The sequence below is a fragment of the Mauremys reevesii genome, linkage group 4 (genome assembly GCF_016161935.1).
Source record: "Mauremys reevesii isolate NIE-2019 linkage group 4, ASM1616193v1, whole genome shotgun sequence".
Lineage (NCBI taxonomy): Eukaryota > Metazoa > Chordata > Testudines > Geoemydidae > Mauremys > Mauremys reevesii.
Genome location: NC_052626.1, coordinates 144,325,927 through 144,350,070, shown reverse-complemented (window position 1 = coordinate 144,350,070; position 24,144 = coordinate 144,325,927). Strand labels below are relative to the sequence as shown.

Below are 24,144 nucleotides of genomic sequence, written 5' to 3'. Positions count from 1 at the left end.
ATTATGAGACAGAGAGAACAAGATGCTCCCTTCTCTACATCAGTCACTATTGTACACTTTTGTCATGTCTCCTCTCTCAGGTGACAACCCCAGTCTAAGTTTTTCATATGTATGTTTCTCCAGGCCCTGGATTACTTCCTCTGCCCTTCCCTGAACAGCCCCACAAAACAATTCCTTACAGTGATAATTTATAGGAGGAAGGTGGGTCTAGTGGTTGAGGGCTTGGAGTGGGACTGAGAAGATCTGAGCTTTTGTTCCCAGCTCTACCAGCATGTGACCTTAGACAAGTTACCTATCATGCCTCAGTTTCTCCATCTGTAAAGTGGGATGATAAGCCCTTCTTTCCTCTCAGGGGGCTGAGAGGAAATCTGATGGAAGTCAATAGGATTTGCATTCATTGTGGTGTACTGAAAACTCTGATCAAATGGGGCTGTCACTAATTTTTTTTTCCTGATCCTTCTTGCAGGTTAGGGAGCTCTGTAGGGAAGTGTGTGATCTGGGCTTACCAGCAGTCTGTCTACAGACAGGCAGCCTAGAGGAAGGTGGGTTGAATTGTGTGTGTCTGTTTTAGGGAGCAGCCTGCTTTGTCTCTCTGTCTTTGGGGTAATGTGTGTTATCATTCTGATTTCTAAGAAATAAAGTAGTGTCACAAGCAACCTTCCAGCAAGAACATTTTACGTTGTTTATCTAACTCCTCTCTGTGTATGCCAGGACCAGAACAGTCACTACTCAGGTACTTTTGAAAATCTTACAATACACTCATTAATGTACATACTATGCATATAAGTACTATGACAGATAAAGTAGCATTATCTTTTCAATAAGATTCCAGGACTGTCACTCTGTGTGTCACACCCTGGGGTACAGAATGCCTGTTGCGTCACTGTGAAACAGCTACAAGCATGGCTGAGGGCTCTTTTTTTGTTCAGAATATTACCAGATTCAATCATTAAGGAGATGTACCATCTGTTACCATCCAATTTTTAAGTTCTCAGCCATTCTGACTTTACAAATGACACCCATGCAGGTTACAGCTGCAGTAAAGCATGTGTTTATGCCATGCCATTGCCAAGAGTCCTAGACCACTGTGATATCAGAGGTAACTCAACGAATCACCACCCTTATTTTGCAGTTAATTTGTATGCAACAATTTCATTGGTTGTATGAGGGAGACTGCACAGATGGCGGATTACTTGGCCCAAGTGTCAGACCCAGGAGACAGCCCTAGTTCTTCATAACAGTCTAACACAGGAGTCCCTGCCCATGTACACTGGGACTGATCATTTACATTTAAGCCTAAATTTAAAAAAAAATAGCCTTTCATATAAACAGGTGTCATTAAACGTGTAAAAACATTACAGGGACAATAATTTGCATCACCAGTTGCACCCACTTCAACATCATGCAGTCTGAATGCACCTGAAAAAAAATCAGGTAATTAGGTATCTTGAGTGACTAGCAGATTGGGGCCCCTCGAGCAGAGCAAGACCCAGTGATTGGAGGCTGTAGCTAGGAACATTGGAACCCAGGCATTGTCAGACTGGATCAGCACCGAGGTCTGTCTAGCCCAGTCTGCTGTCTGTGACAGCACCCAGCACCAGATGATGCAGAGGAAAGTGTCAGAAACCTGCAGTAGCAGATAAGGATAAACTGCCCCGACTTCAAGTGTCATCCTGGTCTCTGATCGTTAGAGATCGGCTTAAGCCAGGCAAATTCAGAAATAAGGCACAAATGTTTAACAGTGAAGGACTGGAACAATTTACCAAGGGGATTCTCCATCACTTGAAGCCTTTAAGTCAAAACAAATCTTTCTAATAGATCTGCTATAGCTTAGAGAGAAGTTATGAGGTTCTCTGGCCTGACAGGAGGTCAGACTAAATAATCCTAGCACATAATTTTCTAGCTAACTAAAAATCAAAAGGGACACACACCGGAAATGGAAGGAGGGGCATGTCACCAAGGAAGTTTTTATGTGGGAATAGCATGAGCGTGTAGGGACACAATCAGGAAAGCCAAGGCAAAGGATGAACTACAACTGTCAAGAAATGTTAGCGACAACAAGAAGGGGTTCTGCAAATACGTCAGACGTAAAAAGAAAGATTAGGGATGGTGTGGGTCTGCTGCTCAAAGGAAAAGATGAGCTGATAATGGATGATAAGAAGGCAGAGATGCTCACACCTACTTTGCTTCAGTCTTCACACAAAAAACAACATGTAACCGGATGACTAGCAAAGTTATCAAACAATAAAGGGGAAGGGTTGCAGATTAGGGTAAGTAAAGAACATGCCAGAGCAGCATCAGGCCCTGATGCTGTTCATCACAGGGTGCTGAAGGAATTAGCTGAAGAAATATCACAGCCACTGGCAAAAATAAATGCAAATTCATTGATGGCAGGAGAGATCCCAGAAGACTGGTGAAGGACTAACATGATGCCCATCTTTAAAAAGGAGGAGCTGGGGAACCATAAACCAGTCAGCCTGACTTTGATACCTGGGAAGCTACTAGAGCAATGTATAAAATATTCAATTTGCAAATACCTGGAGGATCATTAGCAGCCAGCATGGATTTACTAAGAACAAATCATGCCAGACCAGCCTGATTTCCTTCTTTGACAAGGTAACTGGTTTGGCGGATATGGGAAATGCGGTGAACATAATATACCTGAACTTCAGCAAGGCTTTGACACAGTCCCACATGACATTCTCATAAGTAAGCTGCAGAAATGCAGGCTCAGTAGACCAAGAATTAAGTGAATATATAACTGGTTAAACAACAGCAAACAAACAGTAACTATTAATGGAATGATGTCAGATTGGAAGAAGGTCTTAGGTGGGGTTCCACAGGGATCTGTTTGAGGTCTGGTGTTATTAAATATCTTTATTATTTACCTGGATGTAGGAATAGAGAGCATACTGATCAAATTTGCAGATGACTCAAACCTGGGTGGTGGGGGTTGCAAACACTTCGGAGGACAGAACTAAAATGCAAAGGGATCTTGATAAATTGGAGAAAAGACAGTTACTTACCACTCGTAACTCTTGTTCTTCGAGACGTGTTGTTCACGTCCATTACAATTAGGTGTGCGCGCGCTGCATGCAGGACGTTGGAAACTTTTCCCATTAGCAGCTCCTGTCAGGATGGCAGAGGATCCCCCTAGAGTGGCGCCTTATGGCGCTGTATATAGTACTCTGCCAGCCTGTCCCCTCTTCAGTTTCTTTTTGCCATTGACTCCGACAGAGGGGAAGGGGGGCGGGTATTGTAATGGATGTGAACAACACATCTCGAAGAACAACAGTCACGAGAGGTAAGTAACCGTCTTTTCTTCCTCGAGTGCTTGGTCACGTCCATTCCAATTAGGTGACTTCCTAGCTGTCCATTGGCAGTGGGTAGGAGTCAAAGAATGACTGATTGGAGGACCGCTCTGCCAACTGCTGTATCATCTCTGGCCTGTTGGTTGATGGCATAGTGGGCTGTAAACGTATGCACTGAGGACCAGGTAGCTGCTTTGCAGATTTCGTGGATCGGTACGTGTGCCACAAAGGCGGTCCAAGACGCTTGAGCTCTCGTTGAATGGGCTGTGATTGCCGGAGCTGGGACCTTAGCCAACTCGTAGCATGTGCAAATGCAGTCCATGATCCAGGATGAGATGTGCTGAGAAGATACTGGAAGGCCCTTCATCCTCTCGGCTGTGGCCACGAACAGCTGGTTGATTTCTGAAATGGCCTTGTGCACCCTATGTAGAACACTAGGGCTCTTCGAACATCTAGCATGTGCAAGCTCTGCTGCTGCAGGTTCGTGTGAGGTTTTGGAAAAAACACAGACAGGCAAATGTCCTGTCCCATGTGGAATGGGGAGACCACCTTGGGGAGGAATCTAGGGTGCAGTCTAAGCTGCACATTGTCCTTATGAAACACTGTGTAAGGGGGTTCAGAGGTGAGAGCCTTTAATTCAGACACTTTTCTTGTTGATGTAATGGCCACCAAGAATGCTACCTTCTATGAAAGTTAAAGGAAGGAACAAGTGGCCAGAGGCTCGAATGGTGGGCCCATGAGCTTGGAGAGGACCAGTTTCAGATTCCAGGTTGGTACTGGTGGTCGAGAGTAAAGGTATATCCTCTCCACTCCCTTGAGGAAACGCACCACCATAGGATTTGTGAACACTGAATGTCCAGTATCCCCTGGATGGAAGGCTGAGATAGCCGCCAGGTGTACTATGATGGATGAAAATGATAGGCCTTTTTGCTTGAGGTCGAGCAGGTAGTCCAGTATAACTGGGATAGATACCTGGACCGATAACAAATGCCTGGGTTCACACTAGGAAGAGAACCTTTTCCACTTGGCCAAGTAAGTTGACCTTGCGGAAGGCTTCCTGCTGCCAAGAAGTATCTGTCTCACTGGTTGAAAGCCCTGGCTTGCCATCGAGTTTAGCCACGGAGCTTCCAAGCCATGAAGTGCAGGGACTGTAGGTTTGGATGGAGAAGGCGCCCGTGGTCCTGAGTGATCAAGTCTGGATGCAGGGGTAGGGCTATTGGAGCATCTACTGATAGTTTGAGCAGTGTTGTATACCAACCCTGATGTGGCCAGGATGGGGCAAGCAGGATCACTGCTGCTCTGTCCATGCGTATCTTGAGCAAGACCCAGTGGATCAGCGGGACTGGAGGGAAGGCATACTTCAGGCCATCTCCTCACTGTATTAAGAACACGTCGGAGATGGAGCCCGGGCTGTGATTTTGAAATGAACAGAACCGAGGGCACTGCTTGTTGTCCTTGGTGGCAAATAGATCGACTTGCGGTAACCCCCCTTTTAGAAAATTGACTGCAGGATATCTGATTGGACTGACCACTCGTGAGCTTGGTAGGACCTGCTGAGGTAATCTGCCAACTCGTTCTTCACCCCAGGGAGGTAGGATGCTTCCAGCTTTATGGACTGATGTCAAGAGGATTGTGATGGTGAGCTGTACCGGCTATCCCTAGATCTGGATTGTCCTAGTGAATACGGTGCCGGGGAACTGGCCGGTACCGTGCTTTGGTGACGAGTATCTGAGGATGACGTGGAGTGGTGCCGGGTCCATGGTGGGGGCTCTGAGGGAGCCTCTTCACCCAGTGCCATCACCTCTTGTGGGGTCGTCGGTGCTGGGGAGTGACGCTGTGGTGAGCTCGAATGAGAACGGTGCCGTGAGCGGTGCCAGATCTGTAACCTCGAGCAGCGCACCATTGCCAGTTTCCCTCTGGATGGCAGCCCTCTGGGCGGTGCTGGAGGATTCTCTCTGTATGGGAGAGGTTTGGGCACTGACAGTTCAATGAGGTCCTTTGCAGTCTCAAATATATCAGGCCTGGAGGGGGGCTCCAAGACCTCCTCTAAGCACTGGTCAGCACCAAAGTCGCTGAGTGACGGACTCAGCAGTGCCTGCAGTGCCGGAGTCAACAGTGCCGTCTCCTGATGCAAAACAGAGTCCTGCCTCTGAGTTGTAGGAGCCTCTCTGGGTGCCTTGGTCGCTCTTTGAGAGGATCATCCTCTTTCCCCTTTCTTATGCCACTTGGCGGTGCCAGGGAGCTTGAGCGGTGCCAGGGCTGGTCAGCTCGTCTCGGTGCTGGAGATTTATGGTACTGGGGATCTTTTGAGCCCGGTGCCAAATTGCGAACTGATGCCGGGACACTTCTTACTGAGGAGCCTGGGCCCTGTACAGGGTGGTCTGGCGCCACTGGCTGTAAAGCAGCCTCCATGAGCAGTTGCTTAAGGTGAAAGTCCCTCTCTTTCTTAGTATGGGGCTTAAATGCCTTACAGATTTTGCAGTGCTCAGCCTGGTGTGCCTCCCCCAGACACCTAAAGCAGGAGTCGTGTGGATCACTGTTGGGCATTGATTTGAGGCAGGTAGTGCAAACTTTAAACCCCTGGGCTTGCGGCATGTCCCGCAGCCCAAGGCTGGTGGCTGTAACTTAATTCCAGTCACCTCTAACTAAACTATACTTAACTAACTTACTAACTATTTAACAACAAACTGTCCAACTGGTAACTAGAATGCTAAGGGTTCACTTGCAAGCAAGAGAGCACGTTCCAATGCTGCCACTGATGGTAAGAAGGAACTGAAGGGCGGGGTCGGGTCGGCAGGGTACTATATACAGTGCCATAAGGGCGCCACTCTAGGGGATTCCTCTGCCGTCCCGACGGGAGCTGCTAAGGGAAAAAGTTTCCGACGTCCATGCACGTGGCGCGCTCACACCTAATTGGAATGGACGTGAACAAGCACTCGAAGATGAACTGGGCTATAGACAACAAAATGAAATTCAACAAAGACAAATGTGAGGTGCTACATTTGGGAAAGAATTAATCAAATACACAAATACAGAATGGGGGAAACTGTCCTGGCAGCAGCACTGCTGAGAAGGATCTGGGAGTTGTGGTGGATCACAACTCAACATGAGACTCAACAATGTGATGCTGTTATAAAAAAAGCAAATGAAATTTTCGGTTTCATTAACAGAGGCATAGTATGCAAGTCACAGGTAGTGATAGTACCGCTCGACTTTGCAGTGGTTAGGCCTCAGCTGGAGTTGTGTGTCCAGTTTTATCACTGCAGTATAGACAGGATGTAGAGAAACTGGAAAGGATCCAGAGGCAAGCAACAAAGATGATCCAAGGGGGTGGAATGCAAGTCATGAGCAAAGGCTGAAGGAACTGGGTATGTTTAGTTTGGAAAAGAGGTGATTAAGAGGGGACATGATAGCGGTCTTCAAATACTTGAAAGGCTGCTATAAAAAGATGGAGGAAAAATTGTTCTCTCTTGCCACAGAGGGCAGGATGAGAGGCAGTGGGTTCAAACTACAGCATGGCAGTTTGGGATTAAAACTCAGGAAGAAACTTCCTAACAGTAAGAACAGCAGGACAATGGAACAAGCTGCCAAAGCTTGACCCATCTGTCTTGGATGGTTTAGACACAACAAATTGTAGAATATCAGGGTTGGAAGGGACCTCAGGAGGTATCTAGTCCAACTCCAAGATCAAAGCAGGACCAATTTCCAGACAGATTTTTGCCCCAAATGGCCCCCCCTCAAGGGCTGAACTCACAATGCTGGGTTTAGCAGGCCAAAGCTCAAACCACTGAGCTATCCCTCCCCCCCATCTTGGCAGGGGGTTAGAGTAGATTACCCTTGTGGTCCCTTCTAACTCTAGGGTTCTATGATTCCAACACTCCATTCTGGTTTTATAATGTATGGATCTATAAGTAGATCCTGCTTTGAGCAGGGGGCTGGACTAGATGATATCCTGAGATCTCTTCCAACCCTAATCTTCTAAGATTATAACAACAACAAAACAACAACAATTATAATAACAATGCATCTAAAAGCTGGCACAAATGACTGCCTGTAATTCTGTGCCCATAATTGTCTGGGATTACTTGTGTGTAAACAGAACTACTTAATTTTTGGCTTCCGATACAGTGAGTTCCATGGCTTAATTCTTATATACATTTGTTGCCTTCCAATTTCATTGTGCCTTTACTTGTCTAATGAACACACTCTCCACCATGCTCAGACTCTCTAACTTCTCTCATTGCTATAGCACTGTACATTTGCAGATCTGGAGAGGTTGGTTTTTCTCAATCCTGAGAAAAGACAGTCAGGAATTTTTGATTAAACATTTTTTCATTGTAAAAATCACAATTCATTGAAACTAGGGCTCTTGATTAATCGCAGTTAACTCATGCGATTAACTCAAAAAAATTAATCACAATTAAAAAAATTGTGATTAATCACAGTTTTAATCACACTGTTAAACAATAGAATACCAATTGAAATGTATTAAATATCTTTGGATGTTTTTTCTACATTTTCAAATATATTGATTTCAATTACAACACAGAATACAAAGTATACACTGCTCACTCTATATTATTATTTTTTATTACAAATATTTGCACAGTAAAAATGATAAACAATAGATACAGTATTTTTCAATTCACCTCATACAAGTACCATAGTGCTTATTGTGAACGTGCAACTTACAAATGTAGATTTTTTTTTTGGTTACATAACTTCAGTCAAAAACAAAACAATGCAAAACTTTAGAACCTATAAGTCTACTCAGTCCTACTTCTCGTTCAGCCAGTCACTAAGACAAACAACTTTGTTTACATTTACAGGAGATAATGCTTCCCTCTTCTTATTTACAAAGTCACCAGAAAGTGAAAACAGGAGTTTGCATGGGACTTTTGTAGCCGGCATTGCAAGGTATTTATGTGCCAGATATGCTAACAATGTTTACAATTATGTAAACATTCATACGCCCCTTCATGCTTCAGCCACCATTCCAGAGGACATGCTTCCATGCTGATGACGCTCTTTAAAAAATAATGTATTAATTAAATTTGTGACTGAACCCCTTGGGGGAGAATGGTATGTCTCCAGCTCTATTTTACCTGCATTCTGCCGTATATTTCATGTTATAGTAGTCTCAGATGATGACTCAGCACATGTTCATTTTAAGAACACTTTCACTGCAGATTTGACAAAACGCAAAGAAGGTACCAATGTGAGATTTCTAAAGATAGCTACAACACTCAACCCAAGATTTAAGAATCTGAAGTGCCTTCCAAAATCTGAGAGGGATGAGGTGTGGAGCATGCTGTCAGAAGTCTTTAAAAAGCAACACACGGATGCGAAAACTACAGAACCTGAACCTCCAAAAAAGAAAATCAACTTTTAACGGTCTGCTCTGCTTTTGAATTGTTATTGAGCAGAACCCGTGATCAGCATAGACGCATGTCCTCTGGAATGGTGGACATATGAATCTTTAGTGCATCTGGCATGTAAATATCTTGCCACCCAACTACAACAGTGCCATGCAAACTCCTGTTCTCACTTTCTGGTGACATTATGAACAAGAAGTGGGCAGCATTACCTCTTGCAAATGTAAACAAACTTGTTTGTCTAAGTCATAGGCTGACAAGAAATAGGACTGAGTGGACTTGTAGGCCAACATTTTATATTTTATTTTTGAATGCAGTTTTTTTTTTGTACATAATTCTACATTTGTAAGTTCAACTTTCATAATAAAGAGATTGCTCTACAGTACTTATATTAGGTGAATTGAAAAATACTATTTCTTTTGTTTTTTTACAGTGCAAATATTTGTAATAAAAATAAGCATACAATGAGCACTGTACACTTTTTAGTCTATGTTATAACTGAAATCAATATATTTGAAAATGTAGAAAACATCCAAAAATATTTAAATAAATGGTATTCTATTATTAACAGTGTGATTAATTGCGATTAATTATTTTAATCGCTTGACAGACAGCCCTAAATTAAACCAAAACAGTTTGTAGGGAAAGGGTCAGTTTCAACAAGCCTCCTGATCTGAACAATTTTTGGAAAAAAGTTTCAAAACCATTGAAACATCCTGTTTTGACATTTTTGAAAAAAAATTGGTTTATAGTTTGAAATGACTTTTCATTTAGCTATTTTAGTTAATATATACTAAAAAAAGGTAAAAACTTTTTTTAAAAAGGTCAAAATCTAAATTAAACTTTACAATGGAGCTGAGATTAAATGCTTTTAGATTATCAGTTTGTGAAAATTTTCAAGATTTCAACTTTTCATTCCAACTCAGGATGGGGAAAAAAAATGTTGAAATCTCAAAAGGTCTTGCACAATGGAAACACTGTTTTCCACTTAGATCTATTCCTGAGAGTCTGAACTTTCCCAGTGGTCTCTTACTTGCTGGTATACTTAATCTTCAGAAATGATTCATCTTTGAACATCTGGAGCCAGAGGTCAGAGATAGGAATTTCTTGAGTGATATGATCCAAGTTGTTGTTTGCATCAATTACTGCTAGAATTTGGGCAAACATGTTTGCCACAATGTCTTCCAAATGAATCCAGATCAGATGCCTTAAAAACAAGGAAAATCATGTCTTATAAAATAATTAATTCAACTCCCCCCCTTCAACCAGCCCATTCTGTGTGTCGGTAACATGAGGATTGCTTTGCAGGGCTGGGCCTTAAGATACAATTATGTAAATATCCAACAATCATAATAAGCACAGTCATCCACACAGGACAAAACAGGGAGCAAATTTAGCATTGGCTGGATGATGTCTCTCAAGCAGGTTGGGAGTCAGCTGTCTGCAGTGGCTGAATACCATAAATATGAATTTCCAAAACTTTCAAGTATTTATCTGTAAGGTTCAACACATTTCATACAGCTGATCAATTTTCTTCTGTTACAATAAGACCCTTTAACTGTCTAGATTCGCTACAATGACCTAGGATTTCATTGCCAACACCCTGATTAACTGTGCTATTTAAAACATATTCTGTTCTTCTATATATGTTCTTAAACTAACCTCATCACTGTTGTATCTTAGCCCCTTCCAGTAATGCTCTAAGTGACGTGATAGAAGCATACCACATCTCTTTGGTATTCCAAAAAGTTGAGCTATTTGAAATTCAAATGGCCAACATGATGCCACTATACAAGAACATACGTTACCTGAATGAAGTGCCTTCAAGGATGAACTCACTAGACAAAGCTCTGCGGAAAAGCCATTCTCTAGGCTTATGACTCATCTCCTCTCGTTCTTGTAAAAGGTTACAAATTCTCCTTTTCAACACTTCCATAAAATGACAGGCAACTAGCCATAAAAGAAAAAGAAATCATTTTATCCCACAATAGGGCTGGTCCACATTTTTTTAAATGGAAAATTGTGTTTTCAATTAAATGAAAAGTAGGGCAGAAAGTCTCTGCTTTCCTCACATTTTTTTTGTCAGAAACCCCCAAACCTGAGAATTTTCAGCTGAAAATCAAAAATGTTTTAGATTTCAGCAGTTTTGGGCCAATTTTTTCCCCCCCGTTTTCAGATGTTTTGTTTCTGGACAAAAAGTTCAAATTTTTCATGGGGGAGGGGAGAAAACACATTTCCTATTTGTCTTTTTTGAAACAGTTCCTTTGGCCTAAGCAATCTGACCTTGCAATTGGAATCAAGACACTCTTACGTAAAGGTTCAAAGAAAAAAGTGAGATGTAACAGCTGAGGGTTCCATTTGGCTGTCAGGCCTGGTCTACATTAGGGATTTACACTGGCATAGCTACATCTCTCAAACACGTGAAAAATCCACACCCATGAGAGATGTAGATATACCGACCTAACCCCCGGCTTAGAGAGCATTAGGTCAACAGAAAAAATCTTGCGTTGACCTAGCTCAGGGAAAGGCAACCTATGGCACGGGTGCCGAAGGCGGCACGCAAGCTGATTTTCAGTGGCACTTACACTGCCTGGGTCCTGGCCACCAGTCCGGGGGGGCTCTGCATTTTAATTTAATTTTAAATGAAGCTTCTTGAACATTTTAAAAGCCTTATTTACTTTACATACAACAATAGTTTAGTTATATATTATAGACTTCTAGAAAGAGACCTTCTAAAAACATTAAATTGTATTACTGGCACGCGAAACCTTAAATTAGAGTGAATAAATGAAGATTCGGCACACCACTTCTGAAAGGTTGCTGATCCCTGACCTAGCTACTGCCACTTGGTGAGATGGATTAACTATACTGATGGTAGAAACCCACTGGCGCAGGTAGTGTCTACATTAAAGCACTACAGTGGTGCAGCTGCACAATTGTAGTGTTTTAAGTGTAGACCTACCTTCACTTTTTTCAGCTACTCTGGTGTAGATCTGTAGTTACATCATTAAATTCAGTGCAATTACTTCCATGTTGTACTAGTGTAACTGACAGCAGAATCTACCCCTGCCTATACTAGAAACTGAAGCAGTCCACTAGTATTTAAAAGTACAGCTGGTTAGAATTTCTTTGCCCCCCAGGGAAGATTTTGACTTTTCAGCAAAAAAAATAAAAAAATAAAAAAATAAGATGAAAAATGTTGATTCTGAAACACCACCACAGTGCCTCATTAGAGTTATTGTTTGTGTGCCTGTGACAGAGAGCTGGCTGTAGCACTCTGATCACTGCAGCACAGAAAAGGCTGCAGGCTCAGCTGGGAGTAATTAAACACTTTGTGTTGGGGAATTCCGAACACCTGAGTGGTAACTGAGGGGCTAATATGAGTAGCAGTAATAGGGAGGAACAGGAAATGGCGGGAAGAGCTCAGAGGGTGAGCTGTGGGTAGGAGAGAAGCTGTGTAGCAGTCTCCTCCTGCAGTGTCCCTGTGTCATGTTCTGTTTGCTGGAGAACAGAGGAATAAAGGTACACGTGGTGAAAGGGAAACAGCCTGAGTGTGCTAATGACTGAGGGACCATGGAAACAGGCAAGGCAGGGAGTACACCAGGTAGCTGAAGAAGCGCACTGTGATACGTGGGGGCTTGTCCAGGATTGTATTCCTCTTGGCTTGAGAAAAGGAGTCTCGAGGAGTGACCAGTGCTTGGGCAGGAGGATCCGGATGCAATGGAGGAAATACTGTGCTGGCTAGTCAAGCAACAAGGATGCAGAAGACCCAGCTGGCATGCACTTCATGGTTGGCAGACGGAGCAGTAGCAGATGTTACAGCAGTTTATTAAAAAGTGGTCTCGGGTACAGCAACAGCTCCTCTGAAGACTGATAAGTTCCAGTGAGAGAACTGGAAATCGTGCAGTGGGCCTATATAAGAGAGCCCGAGAGATGACCCTGATATGGTTTTGTTGATGTTTGAGCTGTTGGCTACCAGCACTGAATGGGACAAGGGAGCCTGGGCGCTATGGCTAGCCCCTTATCTGACCGGCGCGGCTCAGGTGGCTTGTATGGCCCTGAGCGAGCATCAAGCCATAGTCTGTGATACTGGCAAAAATTTGGACCAGCCAGAGGGCACGGCGGGATACGTCCCACGGCATTTGCATGGAAACTGTCACACTGGGCCACACAGTGCTGGAGGCCAGATAGGCAGGATATAGAGACCCTGATGGACTCAATTATCCATGACCTGTTTACACAGAGCCTCTCTGAAGTCACTAGAGTCTGGGTCTGGAGGCATCAGAATCCTTAGAGGTCACGTTAAAAATAACGGAGGATTATGTGGAAGCGGGCTGCCCACGTAGCGAACACCAACCCCCTACAAAAGGGAAGAGGGAAAGAAATTTATTACCCATGTGGGGGCAAAGGACACACACAGAACTGCCCATACATGAACTGCAGGTTTCTGGAGATCTGTGCATGGCAGGTGTAAAAGGTGGCCCTGGGATAAAGATGGATGCTGTAAGAATAAGCTGGAGAACCACAGGGGGCTTGGTAGATTTGGCAGCTGCATGCTCCCTTGTATGGGGCCACCTTGGCTAGGGTGCAGTGGCGATAGAAAGGGGTGACGATAACAATCCACTGTGAGATATTTACCCCGTGGCCATTTTCCCACTGGCAATGGGAGTGCAGCCCCCCATCCCCCAAAGCACAGGGCTATGCCCCAAGAGAAGGGACACCCCTTTTGGGCCCCCACAGGGTCCGCAACTGAGTCCTGTACTGTTGACTTTCCTGGCAACAGGGGGAAGGGGAGGGGAATATGATCCCTCAGCAGGAGCGGTGCCGGGGTTTCTGGCGCCCTAGGCAGAATTCGGGGGCGGCATTTTGTGCGCTCCCCCCGGGGCACGCGGGCGCTTCCGGTTCCACTCCCATCACGCCGCTGAAGAAGGACCCTCCGCCGAAATGCCGCAGGTGACAGTGGCAGTCATTGAGCTGCTCAATTGCCTGCCGCTGTTTTCCGCGGCACATCGGCAGAAGGTCCTTCTTCAGCGGCGCGACAGGAGCAGAACCGGGAGTGCACAAAATGCCACCCCCCGAATCCTGGCGCCCTACACGACCGCTTAGGGTCGCCTTATGGAAGCGCCGGCCCTGTCCCCCAGTTACCCTGGCAACGGTCCTCACTCAACCAGTGGGAGGAGGGGAGACAACAGCAGTCAGCAGCAGCCCAATTGGAGGGCAGAGGACAGCCAGGCAGCGCTGCAAGCAGCCTCTGACCTGTGCAGAGCCTGGGATGCCCAGGAAAGCTGGGAGGCTGTGACTAGCCCTGGCTGCTTTCGCTCCATATGGCAGAGACCAGCCAGCGAGGGGCCCTTCAGCCGACCAGCGCAGCCCTTCCAGGTCCCACAAGTGGGCTTGTCTGTAAGCTTAGCCTGCAGAAAAGCCTCAGCAGGGGACAACCCGCTCCTCCTGCCACCAGCCTGCCAGCAACACGAGGAGATAGCCAGGGTCTCCTGCAGGCAGCCCACACCGGATCTCAGATGTTGTATCAAGAGACCCAACCTGCTTGCAACTCAACCCAAGCTCCAAGCTTTAAAGACAGCAGTACTGTTCCAGAAGGGAGCAGGTGGTAAGTCCCTCTCTAGTGATCCCCAGGACGGACTGGTTTCCTGCACCAATCTCCTGACTGCTCAGCCAGAAAAGGGACCTGAGTGAGTATACTGTATTATAGTTACATAGGTAGATAGTGAGGGTCTAATCTTGCATCATTAAGGCACATTACATCTACGACAGGACTCGATCATCAAGAGCTGCACTGCCAATTCCCCATATAATGTTTCTGTTTCTAACAGTATCCCCCACAGGCCTGCAGCATGTCTCCACGTGCACCCTCTGGGTACCTGAGATTGGGGGTCAGATGGAACTGAGGAGGAGACACTTTTAATAGGAACATGGTGGGGGGGGGGGTTTCCACATGATCTAGTATGCTTGCTGGCACAGCCTTTAGTAGGTAAAAAGCATTAATAATATCTCTAATCATATTAATCATTTAAAATTTTTACTGATTGTATATTTGTCCTTAATAAAATCCTTACACAAAGTATGCAGTTATTGTTTTTAATTTGTGTGCTTGTGAGAGTTAAATTAGTTGTGAGTTCAAGTGTGATAGCCACGGCCCTAATGTGGTTAACCCCTTGTCTCACTGGAAGCACCACCAAGTAACTTTATTCTTTAACATACCTAGAGGAGGAGTCTGACCACATGCCAGGAACACTGTGCAATGTGCCCAGGCAACAGAAACTTTGGAACTGTTCAATGACTGTGACTATCTCTCTCCTGTCTGCACATTATACAGGTACTAAACCGGCACCAAAAAGGGGATTAGAGGACAGTAGTTTAGGTGGCAGAGAGTGATTGCAGACAATCATTGCCCTGTGGACTGATGATATGAACTAACTGGATCTCATTTCCCTTATACAAAAAAGGCAGATGATAGAGGGAGAGACCCCAGTAGGTGGGTCTGTGTGAAGCGATCACAAGTGTACACTCTCCAAGTAACCCTCCAGGGGTGGTGTGAGATGACCCTAGGCTAAAGGAGTGAGCTCAGAAAGAATAAAAATGCTGGAGAACTTGGGTGGGGGTGGGGGGGGTGAGAAGAATTTGAGAAGAGGGCAGGGGATCAGCAAGTACAAGATCAGGGACTCCTAGGGGAGAAGGAAGACAGAGGCATGGCTGACTCCCAGGAGGAACAAGCCACATGCAAGGCCTGAGAGAAGGGGAAGGCTGAAGAAGGGGAGAAGGGTCATGAGAAGGAGGCCATGATGGGTGAACTTACCCTGATAGTCCCAAGCAAGGGGCAAGATAAGTCTGGGGAAGAGAGAGAGATCCTGTTATTGAGGATCTGGAGGAACAACTTACTTTAGTGTATATGAGCCTGAACCCAGAGCTAAGGTCACTGGGGTGTGATTGGTGTGACAACCTATGGATCGAAATGGAACTGTGGGGGAAACCTTCACCTTCTGAGTGTACCTGTTCTGGGTGAAAGGCAGGAGACCCTCACTGGTGGCCCATGGAAAGTCTGAAAGGGTGCATGTGACAGAGAGCTGGCTGTAGCACCCTGATCACTGACATTACTGCAGCACAAAAAAGGCTGCAAGCTCAGCTGGGAGCAATTAAAGACTTTCTATTGGGTGATTATGAACACCTGGGTGGTAATTGCTGGGCTGATAAGAACATAAGAATGGCCATACTGGGTAAAACCAAAGGTCCATCTAGCCCTGGTACCCTAGAGGGAATTATCAGAACAGGTAATCAAGTGATCCATTCCCTGTCGCTCATTCCCAGCTTCTGGCAAACAGAGGCTAGGGATACCATCCCTGTCTATCCTGGCTAATAGCCATTGATGGACCTATCCTCCATGAATGTATCTAGTTCTTTTTTGAACTTTTATAGTCTTGGCCTTCACAACATCCTCTGGCAAAGAGTTCCAGAGGCTGACTGTGCATTGTATGAAGAAATATTTCCTTTTGTTTGTTTTAAATCTGTTGCCTATTAATTTCATTTGGTGACCCTTAGTTCATGTGTTATGAAAAGGAGTAAATAACACTTCCTTATTGACTTTCTCCACACCAGTCATGATTTTATAGACCCCTATCATATTTCCCTCTGGTCGTCTCTTTTCCAAGCTGAAAAGTCCCAGTCTTATTAATCTCTCCTCATACGGAAGCCATTCCATACCCCTAATCATTTTTTTTTGCCCTTTTCTGAACCTTTTCCAATTCCAATATATCTTTTTTGAGATGGGGCGACCACATCTGCACACAGTATTCAAGGTGTGCACGTACCATGGATTTATATAGAGGCAATATATTTTCTGTCTTATTATCTAGCTCTTTCTTAATGATTCCGAACATTCTGTTTGCTTTTTTGACTGTCGCTGCACATTGAGTGGATGTTTTCAGAGAACTATCCACAATGACTCCAAGATCACTTTCTTGGGTAGTAACTGCTAATTTACATCCCATCTTTTTATAAGTACAGCTGGGATTATGTTTTCCAATGTGCATTACCTTGCACTTATCAACACTGAATTTCATCTGCCATTTTGTTGCCCAGTCATCCAGTTTTGAGAGAGCCTTTTGTAGCTCTTCGCAGTCTGCCTGGGTCTTAACTATCTTTAGTAATTTTGAATCATCTGCAAATTTTGGCACCTCACTGTTTACCCCCTTTTCCAGATCATTTATGAATATATTGAATAGGACTGGTCCCAGTACACACTCTTGGGGGACACCACTATTTACCTCTCTCCATTCTGAAAACTGACCATTTATTCCTATCCTTTGTTTCCTATCTCTAACCAGTTACCAATCCATGAGAGGACCTTCCATCTTATCTCATGACTGCTTAAGATGATGGATGATGATGATTAGCAGTCATTGGAAAGATATAATGAAGAGGAAGCAGGGAGGAAGACCTCAGGGGGAACTGTGCGGAGGAGAGAAGCCGTGTAGACGTCTCCTCCTGCAGTACCCGTGTCATGTTCTGTTTGCTGGATAACTGAGAAATAAAGGAACACGTGGTGAAAAGGAAACAGGCTGGGCCTGTTTGTGTTTTAGGGAATATGGAAACAGACTATGCAATGAGGCACACTGGGTAGCTAAAGAAGCGCCGTGTGACAAGTGCCCCATAGCCCTGGTCCCTATGGGCCAAGCAACCCAGCCAGATGACATCTCTCATGATGCACCATGATGTCACCACTTCCTGAGGCACCATGATATATCATGGGACTCACACAGTCACAGTACATCATGGGAAATGTAGTCCAGCTGGGAGTCCAGCCCACAGAAGAGAATGGGGGCATGATGTAACCAAACTACAGCTCCCAAGAGACATTTTGGTGGCATTTCCAAATTCAAAGGTTTTGGCTCTTTGGTTGCTCAGCTTTTAGATGAAAAGGCAACATTTTCAAAGAAAACTGACACATTTCACAGAAAAAATTTGTTTTGTCAAAAACACAATTTTCCATTGAAAGTTTTCACAGTAAATTTTTGACGAGTTATGTGGCTCCTTCCATCAGTTTTGGCTATGAAATCAAGACTAGACATGCCATTAGGCTATAATTTCCCTCCATAAAGAAAGCACCTTCCATCTACTTAGTTTGAAATATTTACACATTAGTTTGTTTAAAGCTGGATCACATTTAATCACTAAGGATGATTGCACAGTTGCCTTGAATTACTGTGTAGAATTTAACAAATGTTCACAGCACAACAGCATGAAAGATCTCCACACTCATTTTTTATTTGCATTTGATGTCCAAATGGGATTTACCCAGGAATCCACACCTGTAAAGCTAGTGCCCTAGCTCAGGGGTCCCCAACACAGTGCTGGCGCCCGTGGGGGCATCTAAATGCGCTCGCATCCTGGCCAGCGTTCAAGAATCCGCTGAAATGCCGCCGAATTTCGGCAGCATTTCGGTGGAAACACCTCTGGATGACGCTGCTTGCTGCCGACAAGCGACGTCATCGAGAAGCGTCGCCGCCGAAATTTGGCGGCATTTTGGCGGATGCTCAACCGCCGCCACGGTCCTTCGTCTGGCACCTGCCACACAAAAAGGTTGGGGACCACTGCCCTAGCTCATTGTACCACTAATCCATCCAGTTTGTTCTTGAAACTTCTTGTAATATCCAGTCACACACAAATACAAGGCCTTTGTTTATACTCACATATATTTTTGCTCTGAGACTGAAAAAGTGCATCATAGAGAATCTGTATCCTTTCTGTAGCTCGCTGGCTGTTGTCTTGCTTATCCTCCAGCTGGATCACAGCTTTCTGGACACTTTGTTTGATCATGAATTCAGTGCCGATCAGTTGCAGCTGGAAAAATATTTGGCAGGGCAATGCTATTGGTTCCCATTGGGCAGATGGGAACTGAGACACAAAGAGACTAAGTGACTGACTTAGGGTCGCAGTTAGCAGCAAAACAAGGAACTGAATGCAGGTCTCCTGAGTCCCAGGCTACTGCCCAGAATACTAGACCATCCCTCCTCTTCACTTTTATGGACATCAGCAGTATAGCACCTGCGCTGCTCCCTGGCAATCTCTGTAGCAGTTTCGGGAGGCACATGCCGCATCTCAAGGCTGCAATTCCTGTACCTATCTCATGTTGCCCCATCTCTGCAGCACCTCACAAACACCGATGAGTTTATCCCCATGTCGTTGGCAGTGCTATTCCCCCTCTCAGTCACAGGGGGGAACTGACACCCAGAGACATTCAGTGACTTTCCCAAGGTCACCCAGGAAGTCAGTGACAGAGCCAGGACTGGAACCCAGAACTCCTGAAGCTTACGCCTAGAGCCTTACCACAGGGCCAACTTTCCCACACTACTTAACAAGGGAGAATGGCTGATGATCTCCTCTAAAACAGCAGGCGTGATGCCCTGCCACCTTTCCTCCCTTGGGCAGTGGAATCGCACAAGCAGAGACCTCCCCAGTTTGGTCTTGTTATATATGAAAAGCTGGCACTGGATTTGATAGTTCTCACTTATGGCAGGTAAGTTAAATAAGAAACTTACATTTTCCTCTGGGGAGTCATTGGCTTTTTTACCGTCTTCAGGGGCAGCAAAATCCTCTGGACAACCTTGAATGATGAGTAACTGCATGTTACTTATCTGTTGCAGCGAAACAAATAGCTCACATGACAAACCAGTAGAGCTGGTTGGAAAATGGGAGGAGAGTTCCACTTCAAATTTTGAACACATCAGAAGGTGCATAGAGGTGGGTACAGGCTATGGTTATAAGCTTAAGTGTATATTAGACTATAATAATCAATAATGATAGATTAACTATTTACTAAAATATCATTTATTAAACCTTTCAAGATTATTTATAAATGGAACATTCATGGAAAGTGTGACCCAGCTTTTTGATTTTAAGCTGAAAAGGAATCTGTAAAAAACAAAACAAAAAAAAACAAAAAAAACCCCCCTCTCTTGTGTATTGGAGTCAGATCCAGTGTCTAAAGCTTTACTTTTGCTTCCCTTTCACTGCGTTTTCCTTTTCTAGCCCACCAGAGCTAATATTGCCCCGTGAGAAGGAGTCAGATTCTACTCTGGACCGTGCATTGTCCATGGAATTGTCCAATTTGTGGCATATAATTTAACAGGGGCTACACAAGTGTCACTAAGCACAGCATGTGAAGACAATATGACACCCTAGGTGTATTGTCGAGTGCAGCACTCCATCCCTCCCTGCCACTCCCTGTCCACCCACTCCAGACTGAGAGTAAGTGACCAAGTAGCTCCTCTGACTCCTGCGCAACTGGACCCCCTGGGGTAGATGGCCCAGGCAGGAGTGTTATGGGACTCCCTTCCCATTCTTACTCCTCTGTGTGGGTGTGTAGCCAAATCACAATTGAGTCCTAAGAGGGAACATGTATGGAACCCCACAGCTCCATTTGCACAGTCGCTTCTTAGAATAGAGTAATGTCTCCTTATTCGATTAAACTTCAATCCACGGATGTTACCATCCCCTTATGGGGCAGGGAAATGGCAGAAGGTAAAACACCACGTCAGAGATGGGTTTAAAGCAAGAAGTCGGTTACCTGTGTCGGTTCCCTGCCGGGTGCTGTTCGTGAAAATCTCAGCGACTGTCATTTTGGAGAGTTGTCCCAGATTGGCTGCAAAGGTCTCGGGAGGCAGCAGATCATCCAAGTGAACAGTGCACCATTCACCTGGGGAGGCGGAAACAGAATACACCACAAAACGTCATTGAGTCACTGAGTTTAAGGTCAGGGGGACTATTAGATGATTAGTTTGATCTCCTGTATAGCACAGGCCATGAAATTGCACCTAATTACCCCTGTATTGAGCACAAGAAAAGACAGTTACCTTTTTCCGTAACTGGCGTTCTTCAAGATGTGTTGCTCATGTCCATTAAACTTAGGTGTGTGTGCTCGCCACGTGCACCAGTGCCAGAAGTTTTCCCTTCAGCAATAACCATAGGGGACCGGCTCTGGCACCCCCTGGAGTGGTGCACATATGCTCGAGCACCGGTCAGGACGTGGGTGCATTTAGACCCCTGAGCTAGTGACCCCTAGATCCTTGCAGGGTCACTGCTTTCAAGTATTATTCAGTCCCCCATTCTGTAGGCATGTGATTTTTATCATTTGGGGGAAAGGCTCGCTTTCTTGAACAGCCAGCACCACCAGCCTTTCTCTCTAAGAGTTCCCAACTAGCACTAACAGCATTTTTTTGATTTTTTTGACATTTGTGACATTTTTCATCAACATTTCAAATTGCGATCAAAAACGGGGTGGGGTTCCCAACCCAAAAAACCCAAAACCGTTTCCTGGGAAAAAAATAATTGTTTTTTTTGTTGAGACTCCAGTTTTTGGTTGAATTTTGACTAGCTCTCCCCCATGTGACTTAGGAGCACAAGTTCAATTGAAATGGGATTTGTGTTTCTAAATCACTGAGGCCCAGATCTTTAAAATTATGTAGGTGTAGCTGGGCTCTGCTTTGCAACACCTAATTTATTTAGGAGCCTAAATCTCAATTTCAAAAGGGATTTAGGCACTTAGGAGTCTAAATCCCATTGACTGTGAATGGGATTTTGGCTCCTAGGTACCTAAATCCCTTTAGAAAATGGACATTAGGTGGTGCAGTGTTGACCACCTAAAATTCTGGGCCTTGTGTGCTACTTAAAATTCCACCGTAACCAGTGATCAAGACAGTTAAGATGACTCAAATGTTGCAATAATTTTAGCGATCCCTCTTGCTTTCTTCTTCATTCAAGCCTTTCCCAACAAAAAACACATTCTTACCACCACTGAATGCCAGGTAGCTGCACCCCCTGAGTATCCTTGGGACTTTGGTTATGATAACAATGTGTGATGTACCGGTTGTTTCTGGTTTTAATCTCTCATCCACTATACAGTACCTGAAGATACAACAGAAGTAAGATTCATAGCTTCATAGATCTTCAGGCCAGAAGACCATTCTGACCATCCAGTCTGACCTCCTGCATGGCGCAGGCAAAATAATCTCACGTAGTGATTCCTGTATCTGGCCCAATAACTTCTGTGTGAGCTAGAGTAGAGCTTTTATAAAGAGATGCCCAGCAATGATTTACAGACTCCCAGTGATGGAGACTTCATTCCATCCCTAGGGGGGCTGTTTTCCAATGGTGAATTCCCCTCCTGTCAACAATTTGCACCTTAGTTCTAGTCTGAATTTGTTTCATTTCAAAGCTCCCAGCAACTGGATCTCATTCTGCCTTCTTTGTTCTCAGAAATCTCCTTCCCATGTAGGTTCTTTAGGCCACGATCAAGACAGAAGATGTGTTATCTGTCTTTCCATCCATCTCTTCCCTCTGAGTGAAATCCTGATATCTTGAAGTCAATGGCAAAGCTCCTATTGACTTCAGTGAAGCCAGGATTTTACCCTGTTTCCATTCTCCACTGTAACATCTGAGACTAAGGCTATGTCTACACATAAACTGCTGCAGCAGCACAGCTGCAGCACTGCACCCACACTGCTATAGCACTTCAGTGTAGACACTCACTCCAGCAATGGGAGGGGTTCTCCAATCGCTATAGGTAATCCACCTCACCGAGAGGTGGTAGCTAGGTTGATGGAAGCATTACTCCATCAACCTAGTACTGTACATCTCTCAGGGGTGTGAATTTTTCACATCTCTGAGCAACATAGGTAGGTTGACCTAAGTTTTAGACCAGCCCTCAGTCTGCTTTTGCCTTTTTACCATTAGATAAGGTGATATCAGCATAATCAGACACCCCCTCTGTTTACAGTGGTTAATGACATTTGTGCCATTAATATCCATCATAACACTAAGACGTTAAAAGAAAACTTGCCAACTCTGTTGCCAACTCTGGTGATTTTTCTTCTCGTCCCAGCTCCCAAAATGACCGGATTATGGGAAAATCTACTTTTGTGCAGAACTGCTCTCCAAGATTCATTTGGCAGCCTTATTTTTCCCCACTCACCTCTCCCTAAAAGACACTACAATAGAGTGGAGGGCTGGAAATGCTGTCAGCAGGAGGATAAACTAGCACAGAACTACCATGGCTATTTTATAAGGTCCCGATTCAGCAAATCGCTTAAGCACATGTTTAACTCCTCCACAGTATTGAGACCTAAAATGGTAAGAAAAGCTGCTTACTTTGCACAGGCAAGGAGTCGTTTGCTGCTCTGTGGCTCGTCAAAGCTGAACTGGACAAAGAGCAGTTTCTCTTCTGTCGATTCTCTGAAAAACTTACTGCATATGATGAAAAAAATCTCTTTAGCTTCTTTTAAAAAAAACAAGATTGAAGACATAAAAAAAATCACACACAAGGTTAAAAAACAACAAAAAGGTAGGGCCAAAAACACCTGTTACCTAAGTTCCTGGCGGAATGCATGTTCTGTATCAAACTGACTTAGAAAAAGACAGTGGATTTTATTTTTGAGGTTCAGTCTCTTTCTTATAATTTCCAAATCTCTCTGGTTTAGAAGTCTTGCATGTGTAGAAACCTATGAAAAAAGAAGTCAATTTAGGCAAGATTTTTGCGCCCGATTTTACTGTTGCAAATATGTAGGAAAACTGCAATAAAATAATTTCTTTAAAGGACTTTTGAACGACTGCCCAATAGAGCTGATATGAAAATGCTTTTTTCCCCTCACATGGAAAATTTTGACTTTTTGTTGAAAAACCAAAGAGACAAACCATCCTATTTCCTGCAGCACAGCACTCCCTAGCACCGCACTGGGGCACTGGAGTCAGCACTGACTGGGAGGGGAGAGAGCCCTGTTTTGAAACATGTCCCCTTCAGGGACTGATCCAGCCCAGCCTTGCTTGCCGTATGGGTTTTGACAAGACCACAGCCTGAGGTGGCAAAACCAAACATTAGTGGATCATAAGAGTTTCCTGCAATGGACACAATAATAATGCCTCTCTTTGACTTAATGGGCTTTGGGTCAGTGAAGAAGGCTGGAGGATCTTTGACCAGGTTAGGACTGCTGGGTATGATGCAGACAGAGTTGGGCAAATAGCAGGGGTGGCTCTAGGAATTTGGCCGCCCCAAGCAGGGCGGCATGCCGCAGGGGGCGCGCTGCCGGTCGCCGGTCCCGCGGCTCCGGGGGTCCTCTTGCAGACGTGCCTGCGGAGGGTGCGCTGGTCCCGTGCCTCCGGTGGAGCATCCGCTGGCATGCCTGCGGGAGGTCCACCCGAGCCGCGGGACCAGCGAACCCTCCGCAGTCATGCCTGCGGGAGGTCCGCTGGTCCCGCGGCTCCGGTGGACCTCCCGCAGGCATGACTGTGGAAGGTCCGCCGGAGCTGCCTGCCGCCCTCCCGGCAAAATGCCGCCCCAAGCACGCGCTTGGCGCGCTGGGGTCTGGAGCCGGCCCTGGCAAATAGGCACTTAGCAGAAACCCACCTACATATGAATTTGATGAAGCAGAGAAGAGCTACTAGGATGCTCA

General features: G+C 45.0%; 1 protein-coding gene across 1 annotated transcript in view; it reads right to left on the bottom strand.

The window, feature by feature from the left end:
* LOC120404066 (E3 ubiquitin-protein ligase RNF213-like) overlaps positions 1-21,598 on the bottom strand; it is an 81,757-nt gene extending 60,159 nt beyond the window's left edge. Inside the window, exons 1-6 of the mRNA XM_039536074.1 lie at positions 21,489-21,598; positions 20,268-20,396; positions 19,240-19,304; positions 18,391-18,541; positions 10,495-10,636; positions 9,720-9,893 (exon numbers count right to left, since the gene is read on the bottom strand). Coding sequence (XP_039392008.1) covers positions 9,720-9,893; positions 10,495-10,636; positions 18,391-18,541; positions 19,240-19,304; positions 20,268-20,319 — 584 coding nt within the window. The 5' untranslated portion in view covers positions 20,320-20,396; positions 21,489-21,598. The remainder of the gene's footprint in view (positions 1-9,719; positions 9,894-10,494; positions 10,637-18,390; positions 18,542-19,239; positions 19,305-20,267; positions 20,397-21,488) is intronic.
* Between the last annotated feature and the right edge of the window lie 2,546 nt (positions 21,599-24,144).